The 13,225-nt window shown below is 25.0% G+C and overlaps 1 protein-coding gene across 1 annotated transcript in view; it reads right to left on the bottom strand.

Annotated features, from left to right (window-relative positions):
* Positions 1–13,225, bottom strand: part of LOC129975841 (uncharacterized) — a 92,103-nt gene that overhangs the window by 65,447 nt on the left and 13,431 nt on the right. The window contains exons 3-8 of the mRNA XM_056089081.1: positions 12,106–12,300; positions 9,181–9,491; positions 5,853–6,048; positions 3,731–3,903; positions 1,456–1,742; positions 152–321 (exon numbers count right to left, since the gene is read on the bottom strand). Of these exons, the coding sequence (XP_055945056.1) occupies positions 152–321; positions 1,456–1,742; positions 3,731–3,903; positions 5,853–6,048; positions 9,181–9,491; positions 12,106–12,300 (1,332 nt within the window). The remainder of the gene's footprint in view (positions 1–151; positions 322–1,455; positions 1,743–3,730; positions 3,904–5,852; positions 6,049–9,180; positions 9,492–12,105; positions 12,301–13,225) is intronic.

Here is a 13,225-nt window from a genome sequence, read left to right as displayed (position 1 = left end):
TCGTCTTTTTTACTACTGAATAAAATTTTCACCATACAGAGTAAATAGGTGCAATGAAACGAAAATTATTTACAGAGTAAAAAATAAATTCAGGAACCAATTTTATTGACAAAGAAAAAGAGAGAAAGAAAATAATTCTAAACAAACATGCCTATCTTTTTGTTAAAGAGATATTGCACTCCAAGCTCTATTGGATTATTGACTATAGCTTGAAAATAGTGCACTTTTTGTGTATTAGTGAGAATTTCTTGTGGTATCACAGTTTCTTTGACATCAAAAGTAATAGCACCTAAATTAGGTTCCTCTTTTAAATCAGGTTTCCTGAAATTAATACAGCATATTAATAATTAGCAATGAATAAACATAGATAAAAAAAACAATTTTGCTTATAATATCAAATTTCAAAATTTAAAATCCTAAAGCATCTCTTAAAACTAAATAGATGGAATTTAATATCATTAATATTTTAAAAACTTTGAATAAAATAGTTAAATTGTTAACATAACCAAATAAAAGTTCTTTTACATATGTGCATCTAGATTTATATGTTAAAACATGCTTTTATAATGTGGAATAAATTTAATATTATCGCACAATTACACTTTTCAAGAGGTGAAAGGAAGAGCAATGTAAATTGCAAGAAATTACTTAGACAGGTAAAATAGATCAACAAGAAGAAAAAAAAAGAGAAAGAAAGAAATCTTTCATAAATGCATATTATTAGGAGTTTGGAATAATTGTTCTTATTTTTAATACCTGCATCAAATAAATAGCCAATATAAACTCATTACTAATGCTACTCAGCTTTTCCATAGACTAAGAAAAACTAATTAAAATATTGTTTAATATATTCTTTTAATTTTCTTGCATTTAATATTAAAGGCATGTAATTATCAAAGATGCAAAAAAAATATTCTTTCTCTGCATGGAGTATTTAAATTTTTATAATTAATATTGCATTTGCAATTTTAAGGAATACTCATTCCAAACGGAAAAATCCGTTACTGCTTTCTATCAAAATAAGATACAAATCAGATGTCAGTTTGTATCCATATACCTTATGCTCCCTTATTTTTGTATCCCTTAATTTCATAAATATTACCAAATTATTTTCAGTCCCCTTTTTAAATAACACTATAATTATTTCAAGTGTTTCTGGTTGGTTACAATGTAATTATATTTTTTTCTCATAAACTGCCTGGTATGGTATAAATTAATTTCATATAAGCAAACTTGAGGATTTTAATAGATTGAAAATATAAGAAATCTGACAGGTCAACAAAAAAGTGCTTTAAATAACAGAAAATGTAAAAGGGGGATAGTGTAGTATTTATTACCATTATAAAAACTTTGAATAAAATAGTTAAACTTTAAGCATATCAAAACGAAAAATTTGTGTCGACATATTCTTTTCAAGGCATGAAACAAATATATTCAAAAATATTCATCACACACCTGTATCCAACTTTAGCCATTGTAGATATAAAACCTATTAAATCACCAGGTAGAACTTCAGGTGTGTCCGTAAGAGTCACATACTGATGTCCAATTTCAACTGTAATTTGAATTATATGTGCTATCTCAAACTCTAAAACTTTATTTAATCTATGATGAGGACATTTAAGTATTTTGTTGCTTGTGCATGTGTGCAACTGTGCACAAAAAGAATCTTCCTTGCTGCATGTACGGATATCTCTAATGACTGGACAAATTGTACCTTCCGGGCATTTCCTCCTCAGAACCTGCAATCAATAAATAATTGATTTTCAATTTGCTGAATAATGCTATAAATAAGCAGTAGTTTTTCATTTTGTTGAATAATGCAATCAATAAACAATTGTTTCCATTTAATAGTATTCATTTTGTTGAATAAGACAAGAATTCGAATCAAACATTTCTTCATTTCGTTGACTAATGCAATCAATAAATTATTCTTTCTTTGTTGAGTAATACAATCAATAGATATTTTTTTTTCATTTTGTTGAATAATGCAATCAATAAAACAATTGTTTTCATTTAATAATTTTTATAATACTTCAAAAGTAAAGCAACAATATAAAAATTAAAAAGGAAAAAGAATCTTAAAAATTGTCTTTATGTTGAGATTTAGAAAAAAAAAACTAAGACACGTGCATAAAATTCTATGCAAATTGTTGATTCTAAATTCAAATTTATTCGAAAATATTTTTTTAAATGAAATTTTAGGAAACAATAAATTTTGTATACAATATATCCACTTGAAGTGATCATTAAATAAACTACAGTGAAAGTAATAAAGACAATTAAATAGAATTTGGACATTTGTATATAAAATAACTATTGCAAGAACATTCATTACATCCATGTAATTTGTTAATAGAAGCAAAATGTAATATCACATTAATAATTACTGAAATAAACAATATTCATATATGAAAATAAAAGATTAATCAAGAAACTAAGGAGTCAAAGAAGATTTAATACCAGGTAGCTATATATGAACACAAAGGGCTTTATATTTAAAAGTAACCAAAAGTACTTAGAGTACTACTAACAAAGAATTATAAGTGTTGTTTTAGTGATATGATATTACTTCATGCTTGCTATAAAATTTAAATATACACTGTGTGGATAACTACTTTGGTCTGTTGCATGATTATCAATCAGCATAAGGAGAAAACAACAAAAGATTTAATGTGAAATTTATCTGAATTTAAATCAGATGAATTAATGTCAGCCCTTAGACATCATGATAAACTGAAATGAGTATGATAGCCTGCTTGTTTAAATTCATTCTAAAATGGATCCTTTTAATTAGGATGGAACCAGTCATCACCTAGCTAAAATAAAGAAGCCAGTTTTCACCTAGTATCACATTGTCATCAAATACAGTCAACAATATAGCATTGTAGCATAAATAGTAGTCAAATATTGACACTAGATTTTGGTATAATAGTATTGGCTTCAAGCAAATGTGGAACCAGAGTCACAAAGTTAAAACTTTGAGTCATTTGCCATCGAATATTGTTAGAAACAAAGAATAAATAATAATCAATAATAAAAATCAAGAATAAATAATAATGTCAGACCTTGTTATGTTAATGTTGGTGCCATGCTAATAAAAAATTGCACTAAAATTGCAATAAGTCATAAATAAGGAACTTAGTTTTAAAAACAGAAAGAGATCAGCACTACTTGGACATTTAGGAAGACACTAATGATGCTTGCTTTGAAATTCATTAATTTGTGCAGAAATGCAAAGAGCTACCCTCTTTAATATAAATTAAATTTTTAATCAATAATTTGCATTTCAATTAGTACAAGTCATTATTTCTAGATACCTAGTATATCAGAAAAAAAAAAAAAAGAACTGTTAGTCAAAGTAAGCAACATTTTTATTGGATGCAGTTTTATGAAAATATGTATTTTTTTATTTTTTTTAAATCACAGCTTATAATATACTTGCTACGTTACTGAAAGCCTGCATTGAAATTCATAACAGATAAAAATAAATGTGATGCAGCTGAAATTTCAAAGCACTTTCCATTTTATAGCTAAAGCTTTTTTTTTCCTTATATAATAGACCAAATTTCTTTAAAAAACAATATAGTTTTGTTTCACTGAATATGTTATTTTTTTTCATTCAAAATAAACATTTAACTTTAATAAATAAAAACCAAACTGGCCTAAAAGAAAGATTTTTTCATAGAGAAATCTTCCAACAGAAAATACCAGGATTTAAGAAACTTACTGTTACTGCCATGGCTCCTGACTCTATAGCCCATAGCTGTACAGCTGAAAGACGACCTCGTGTATTAACAGGTTCATGTTGAGGGATAATTAACATGTAACCTGATTCTTTAGGTGACATATCAGGTGTTTCATGCTGAGGTACAAGAGGTCCAAGAGCTTGTACATTGGTATCTAAAATCAAGAACAAAATGGTTATAGTGATTTCTTTTATGACAATGTTTCTTTCCAGATTCTACAAATTGTTTTTTTCTCAGTGAAGTGTATGTTTTTTTATCTTTGGTTCGGAAAATTACTTTTAAGATACCACATTTTGAAGTTCTTCCAAATTTACTTCATTCATCAAGTAATCTACTTTTAAATTTCTGAACTGATATGTAAAACTATTAGCATAGTCTTATATTTATTAATCATGAATTACAGAAAGAATGTATAAAATACAGTTACATATTTGGAAACCAATAACTTCTTATGGACTTGAAATTCATTTTTGCAAATTATATCTCAATATCTAGTTTTCTAAGCACTTAATATATTCATCAATAGACTATATATTATCAAACCATTAATTTTTAAAACATGCTGCATCTGATTGTTTTTAAAAAGTTTTGTAAAACATACATATGCATTCGTACAGGTATATTTAAAAAAAAATGTGTACTTCTGAAACAATCCTTGACTGCATAACGGTATCTTAGTAAAATGCTTAGTTTATAAATAAAAAATTTTCTGAATAATTAATTAGTAAAATCATAAAATTATAAGGAAATTGTTACACAAAACATTACTCTCAATCATTTACAATTTAGTTATTTGCACTCCAAATACAGAACAAATGCATTGTAATTAAATTATGAAAAGAAATAAGTTACAAATAAATCTTAAAGCTTGATTTTACTTTTTTACAGTATATTACAGTGCTTTGCGAAAACTTATGGTTCACAATTCATTATGAATGCCAAATGATGTGTAATTTCCTATATGAAATTAAATGCTGATAAAAATCAAATTAAAGAAATTAACCTGAAACTATAATATAGATTATTGAATTAAATCACACTTGTTAATAAATTTGTAATTCACAACATAAACATTGAATAACATTATTTAAATTGAAGGCAATAGAATTTTTGCATAAAAAATATTACTTAATAAGTGAAATTTTTAGATTAAAAAAATTATTTTTTAACACTAACATCTAACATTTAATTAAAAATAACAGAAAGAAGTCATCTTTCCACTATTGATTCAATGACAACTTATAATATTTTTATATAGAAATCATAATTGTAAAATTATTAAGTGTGATAAAAAATCATATACATTTGCTATAAAGTAATCTGCAAATGATAAAAATAAGTAAGAAGAATGTGGGTGTGGGTATGTGTTGGCATTCTACAATTTAAACTATTTGACCTAAAGCTACCAAACTTATCACATTTATATTTTAAAATGTAGAAATGTTAAACTCAGAATATATATTTTTTAATTTTAAGAATTAATTAAAAGAATTTTTGGATTTTTTTTCTGATGAATTTCGAAAATATTATAGCAGATAAACAATGCTTACAACATTTCATAACAATATCTTCTCAATTATATTAATTTTTTTTCAATATTTATGTGTTTTACAATATATTTCCTCGTTGAAATAAATTAAAATTATTTTCATTGTTATTCTAGCATTTCATCTTGGCCTTTTCCCATTATTAATAATTAAAATATAAAGAACTGACTTTTGTGTCCATGTTGATTAAGTTTCAGTTTTCTGAGTTTTGAAGGCAGAATTTAAGGTATGATTTTAATAAAATTTTCAAATTTTGTTGAACTAAGATTAAGTTTTAGAACTAAGCAAAGATGAAATTTTTTAAGTGCATTTAACACTACTGATCTTTCCTGTTATTATAACTGGTATGAAAGTATAGAGAAAATAAGGGAAATGTATAGCTAAGCTAAATTGCTTAGACTGCTTATCGAAATGTCACATTTAAAAATATTTTGTGGAGAAAAATATTAAATTGAAATTTTAAATAAATAACTAAGCTTGTCATTGCTAAACTAAACATTGCCAAAAATGGCTAGTATGAAACAAATTAATCACATAAAGATTTACTTTCACATACCTGGAAGTCCCATAACTACTTTATCTGATTCATCTCCATAATCTATTTCCATAGTAACAAAACCACCAGTAATGGTTGTTAAATTACAAGTTACTACAACAGTTGGTTTCACAACTGGTGGACAGCTAAACACAACACTTTTATCTTCAATGCTATCAGCTACTGTCACCTCAGTACTAGCCAATACTCTGTAAGACTGGAATGAAAAAAGAAATAAAAATAGCAATAATAGTATTTTTTAGAAAGTATTATTTACAAGAGAAAATAAGCTAAAAAAGTACAAATAAATAAAATATGTATTTTGAAAAATGAAATATGTTCTTTCCTGTTTAAAAAATTAGTGAATTAAGCTCTTTTGTTTTTAATGTTTCAATTTCAACTATATTAAGAATTTTATCAGCATATAGCTATTCATGATAATCAGACATGAATGATAAAGGCTTGGAATAAAAAATAAGCTGAACTTTATAAAATAATGAATTGTACTGATTATAAACAAAAAGAAGCAGAATATGATCAGTTGAATAACAAAATGTATAAAGTTATACAAAACTGTTAGGATATTTTTAAAAATACTGTTGTATTAATTCATCTCAATTCATTTTTTGAATTAAATTTCATCAAATGATAAAATTTGATTTCAAAAATTCTGAAATCTGTATTTTTGCAAAATTCAACATGTCTGATATTTGTAATTAAAATCAAAGCATGTAGATATATTGAATAATAAACAATGCAAATTTTCTTATTTTAATGCTCATTCATAAAATATAACAATATTTTATATGTGAGTATGAATCTGCATTATTTTCTCACTGACTCTGTTTAATTTAAAAGAATAATGATAAAATATTTAAAATAAATACAAAAGCAATCAAAATTATCTCCCTTTATAATATTAAATTTTTGTGCTTCGGAACATCAAAAGAAAAATAATTAATAAAGGTATCTAAAAGATGAGAATTCTCTTACAAACTATTTCCTTATTCTAAGATTTTAAAGAAACTCAACTTGTAAATTCTCAAAAACTATGTAATGTGTCATAATTTGGTACTTTTATCTCTACATATATACACAATATTCAACATAGGAGACATGCATCATTAAGCATAAGAAAGAAAGTATCTTTGTACTTAGTAAATTAGAGACAATCGTGAAAACATTTACTTGATTAAAATATGATTCTAAATGTCACTTATCAACTTTATATATAATGAAAGTATATTATAAATTAAAGATATTTAATGTCACAGAATTATTTCTAAAAAAATATGCATCATGTCATTCATTAAAGATTTGATTTTTCATACCATTCTACCTAATTCCAACCAAACTTCATTAAGTATGTATTAAATCACTATTTTCAATTCACTTTATATTAGTATTTCATATGGCATTTTTAATATATATATATATATATATATATATATATATATATATATATTGATACATTAATTTTCTCTCCGACAGGCAAATAAATGTGTTGTTTTTGTAAATTTCCCACTCTGTTTCTAATTTTCATAACTGATCTACTTAAATATATATATATATATATTAAAATCATTCGTTTTAAAGAAGAAATTTTTAAGAAAGCTCTATACAAAAGAAATCAATATACTGCATTTAAATAAGATCATGATAAATCTGTTTTATATAATTAAATCAAAGCAGTTTTTATGCATATATCTACAGAAAAGAGAAAAAAGTTGTTAAAATGGCCTTTTACATTAATCGTATTTTACTGATGATGATTTGGTACAATTTATTAATAAAATAAATTACAAAATGGATTATAAATTTTATTTTAAGGTTCATTATATGCATTATACCATCATAATAACATCACATTATTGAAGATTTAATGTAATTCATTAGCCTCTTCATCTGGTACCTTCAACTGCATTTCATGTTAATTTTAGATATTTTGAGACTATGACAATCCATGATTAGAATAAGTGGAAAATAATGACCTTAAAATATTGGTTAAGGAACAAAATAGAAGTTCAAAGAAAACATTTGGAGTAAAATTTAGTTTTAGATTCAATTTTAATAAACAGTAAAGAAAGGAAGAATTGCTAAGATATCATTACTGAATAAATGAAACTGCAAAAGAGTAAATTAAAATCTGAATTTTATGTGGAATTGAATGGTGTTGTAAATGGTGTGCAACCAGTATAAGCACTATACATAAACCAAAGATTGAACCTGGGAGGGGGGGGGGGGATTAGAGCAAGGTGACAAACCAACCATGCTAATGAAGCTATACAGAAACAAGATAAGAATCAATTCTTAGCAGATGTTTGAGAAGATGGCAATGGGAATTATGAAGCATTATTTATATATGATAAATCTACAGCACTTTTTATTATGGAGGGGGGGGGGGGAGAATGTAGTGTTTTTGAAATTATTCGAAATTTAAAAGAAATTTTTAGAGAACTTAAGTTATGAAGTCTTTGATGCTGGAGATTTTAAGAATATCTCTAATTTTATAAGTATTATTACACTATGACTATCATTCTGACCATTTCCTTTTCAGTTGCTTCAATATTTTTGAAATTACATGTGGGAATATAGCTATGAACACGACACATAAGTTAAGATTGGTTGCATATAGGATTATATTACACATGAGAATTTTATTATTAATAGACAATTTAAAATTACTATAGATTAGGGAATACTGGCATCTGAATGCCTTATTAAATTTTCTGCATACATTATTAATATGAAAATTAAATGTTAATTGTATATCAAGAATAATTCTAAGATATTTGACTTTGTTTTGTCCAAGGGATGGAGTATTAAGAAGTTTTACTTCTAAAATAATTTGATGATAATTACTTCAGTTTTGTCAAAGATAATTTGTATTTTCTGGCAAGTGAACCAAATTTGCAAGTTTGGGGATGTATTTTATAAATGGAGAAAGCATTGTACAAAGATACAACCTTTTCAATCAGAACAAACTGAAACAATTTGAATTAAATAAATATTTCTATACTTAGTTTTATTACACAAATTTTACAAAAAGAAAAGCTGCCTCAAGAGTATCACAAAGTGATTTATTTTTAAAAAGTGCTTTTCTTTAAATATTAACTTTTTTTTCAAATCAAATAAATAAACATACACAAAAATTTTAAATGAAGGAAAAAATAATAATTTATGACTTAATTGATATTGGGGAAAAAGCAATATTTTGTTATTTTAATGAATACATAAACTGAAAACAATGAAATAAGATTACCCTGTATGTTTCATAAAAAATTTTGTGACACTTTAAAAATATTTTCTCTAAAAAATTATTATAAATTTAAATAATATTTTAACTTACTTCTGGGGCACCAACAGGTTTTACTGATACCTGAACCTTATATTTTCCAGGTACATAATATTTGTGTCCCAATACATCATGTACATCATTGAATATTCCAAAACTGCCATCACCATAGTCAATTGTAAATTCGACTTCCTCACCAGTATCATAACTCATAGAAAAGACTACATCAGTAGCTGTCTGGACAACATCATCGGATGGTTTCACAGTAAGTCCAGTTACTGAAATAATTATGTTTGATCGATAGAAGATAAGAAGATCTGAACTGGTTCCACATTCTTCAATTGGGGCAGATGGGACTTTTTCAACTGTGAAGTAAAAAAAAATAATAATAATAACATGAAGAAATAATATTTACATCAGCTTTTCAAAAAAGGCAAAAAAATTAATTGAAAAACCATTATGAACTACCTCATGTTTTTATCATACATATTAAGAAACTCATACAAAATGTATTAATTTTTTAAATTTCAATCAGAAATAGCTCAAATTAATAATATAGAAGAAAATTCCATAATGTATCATTATTTTTGAGCTCTGAATATGATCTAAATAAATTGAAAAGTAGTTGATATATTTGAGTAGATTTTTGTTAAACACCAGTAAGCAGCATCCTGTGTAATGGTACATGTTGTATTTCAAATAAAAGCAGTTTGATTTTAAAGCAGTTCTTTCTACAGATCTGAGATGCACAGAAAAAAAATTACAGCATATATTTGTAATTAACAGTCAGCAATTTTCCATGAGATATCAACTTCAAGCATCACTGATAACAGAACCATTTATAAAAGTTTTAAAAGAGCCAGATTTCTATTTTTCATTTAATTTTAACTGTTTAAATAAAGAATAAATACAGTATCATTGGATAAAGAATTGTTTAAAAGTTCTGAAAGAAAATTAAGCATTAAAAAAGGGAAACATATTTAAATTCAATATGAAAAATCTAAAAAATCAATAAAACCCCTTTGCATGATCAACTACAATGCACATGTCTATAAAAGCCCCATTTCTTTATCATAAGCTATTTTTTTAAAAATCCAATTGAAAAATTTTAAATAAAAAAAAAACTTTTAATAAAAAATTATATAAAGTAAACTTATTTCTTTAAAAAAAACAAAGAGAAACCTTGCTTCATTTTTTTATGGAAAAAAAAATTCTTCACACTTTAATTTATTCCAATTTTTTAAAAATATATAAGAAACAAAAAATACAATTGATTAAAAGAATATTTTTTGGCCATACAGGGTACATGGTGGCTAAAGGTACCAACTTGTAACCTTTTAACTATTTCCCAAACTGAAAAAAAAAAAAAAAAAAAAAAAAAAACTTTATACCTCTACAAAATAAGTATGCAATACAATAATTCCATGCAAGATATTATAATATTTATTTAATAATATCACGAATATATCAATTTATTAGAATATTCTCACTTTTAAAAATACTTTTAAATTTTGGAGTATCTATATTTTATATATATATATATATATATATATATATATATATATATATATATATATATATATATATATATATATATATATATATATACAGAAAAATAGAATGAAATTTAAAACGAAATTGAAAGTAAGATAAACAAATATTTAAAAAACGAAAGCTTTTGCAAATGAAATAGAATTAATAAAATTACAACAAAAAATGTACTTGTAAATGAAATGTTGCATGATACACAGAAATATTTTAACGGCATAAAAAATACCTGAAGAATAAAAATTAAGTGTATTCACTATTTTTCAAACATTTTATGGACATTATTATATTTTTTCAAACAATTTTAATTTTATCTAGAAAGTTTTAATTTTAATATTAAATTTAGGAGTGAATTCAACAAACGTTTGGTAACTTAGAACGAAAAAAGAAAAATCAGGTTCAATTTTCGCTCCAAAATTGTGTGTTTGTTGGTATACAAAAGATATCTACGGTTAAAGTCAAAGCAAAAATCGTTTGGAGGTTTTAATTTGAAAGGTTTTACTAAAACTCATACTTATTTCATTTAAGATTCTGGGATAGAAATCTCAAGGAAAATTAGTCTCATATTTTCAAACAATGTGAATTTTCCACAAAATTCTGTCTAAATTGTTTAATGAGTCTATATATAGATGATATATTCAGATACCATCAAATCAGTTTAAATAAAAAAAAAACGTAGGTATTTTAATTTAATGTTGGTAACTTCAGAATTTTATCATGGAATAGATGAATGATATAACGAATTTACTTTTGTTTTAAAAGCGAATACTATTATTGAAAGTTTTATATTCACATGGAGAAAAATTAGAATATATAGTATACGTTGCTCCACAAACATTAATTGCAAAATGAAATGCAACGAAGTGGTTATCAAACCATCAAACTCTTGACTGAAAGGTAGGAAGTTCGATCATATTTTAAAGTCATACAAGGAATAGAGAAAAAAAAATTCTTTTAGAATTTCGCTGAATCAAGTAAGGATAATTTCTCACCTTTGTGCAAAAGTCACTTCATATACTTGTCACTCAACCACTCAGCTAAGCTGCGTTCGAATTTTTTCAAAGCGGAATAAAGATTTAACTAAGCAGATAAAATAAATAAGCTAAACAAAAAATTTAAAAAAAAAAGATAACAATGAGAAAAGTAAATCTAATTTTCATCGTACAAAAATTTTGAGTTAAATAGTTAATTTTAAAAAGATAATTACAGTTTTGAGTTAATTCAATTTTAAAAAAATTGTGTCGATTTTTCTTTGACAATGATCGTGAAAAGAAGGAAATTATGCGCATAATGCACCATTTGCAATAAATCGTTAATAATAGTATAAATCGTTTAAAATAAAGCTGGTGCAGATACTAAATGTTATTAATACGTTTAGATATGATTAATAGGTTTATATCAGATGAAATAAAAACAAAAATGTATATTTACCTTTCTCATCTTTTGCGCAAAGACACAGTTTTTGGTTTAAAATTCCTGCGTAAGGCAAAAAGAATGATCCGCATTTTGCACGACATTCTGTATCGCTCATTACATGATTGCTGGGATCGTAACCTCCTGGAGAGAAATGAAAATATTCTGCTCCATTCAAATAGATGCAATCACCGTCATCGAGGGCAAATATATCTGAAAAAAGTACATACAATTGAAAAATAATACATAACAAATGAAATAAATAAGATATATAACTGTTTTATTTCATCATAAACTAAATGCATATTAATTTCTATATATTGAATTTGAAGATTCTTATGGAAAAAAAAAATCGATGTACTAATTTATATAAATTTCGATATGTATGTGTTTTATATAAAGCTTTTGATAGTGTAATTTTTTCATAATGTTTCTGCAGAATTAAATTATGCGTATAATTATTTTTTAAAAATAATTAAACAAATCGAGTGATTAAAAAATTCATGATGCATGCACTGTACTAAAACTTAGTTCCGATTTCCTCCAATGCTTTCAAAGGTTTTAATAAATGAATCAAAACTTATTACACCTTATTTGTCTGTTTTTTTTTTGTTTTTTTTTTTTTTTTGTCAGGTTCTCACTTTTTACCCTTCTTTCTAAGTTTTTTATACACCTTATTTGTCGGGGTTTTTTTTGTTTTTTTTTTGTCAGGTTCTCACTTTTTACCCTTCTTTCTAAGTTTTTTATTATACTGAATTTTTTATTCCGAAATGCAGGTTTTCCCTTAAAGATCATACGTATTTAACATGAGAAATCTAAAGGTAAACTAAATTTAAAATAAAACCTCGCTTCATATTAAGAAAAGGATTAATAAAACAAAAGCTAAGAATAACGTATGATTCAACTTTCCTGTAAACATCTGTCATCCATGTGACAAAACGGTAAATGTTTATTACATTTTTCATACAAGACTTCTAGTCTTTCAAAATTTCCATTGCAATAAAAATAACTGAAATAGATTTTTTTAGTCATTTAATTTATTCTTCCATATGAGCGATATCCATGGATGGTCTTTGATTACACAAGATACGCAAAACATATTTTGCACAAATTTTAATTCGAAGTATAGAAATTTTAT

The sequence above is a fragment of the Argiope bruennichi genome, chromosome 7 (assembly GCF_947563725.1).
Source record: "Argiope bruennichi chromosome 7, qqArgBrue1.1, whole genome shotgun sequence".
Lineage (NCBI taxonomy): Eukaryota > Metazoa > Arthropoda > Arachnida > Araneae > Araneidae > Argiope > Argiope bruennichi.
Note: the sequence above shows the minus strand (reverse complement) of the source record. Positions and strands in the feature narration are given on the sequence as shown.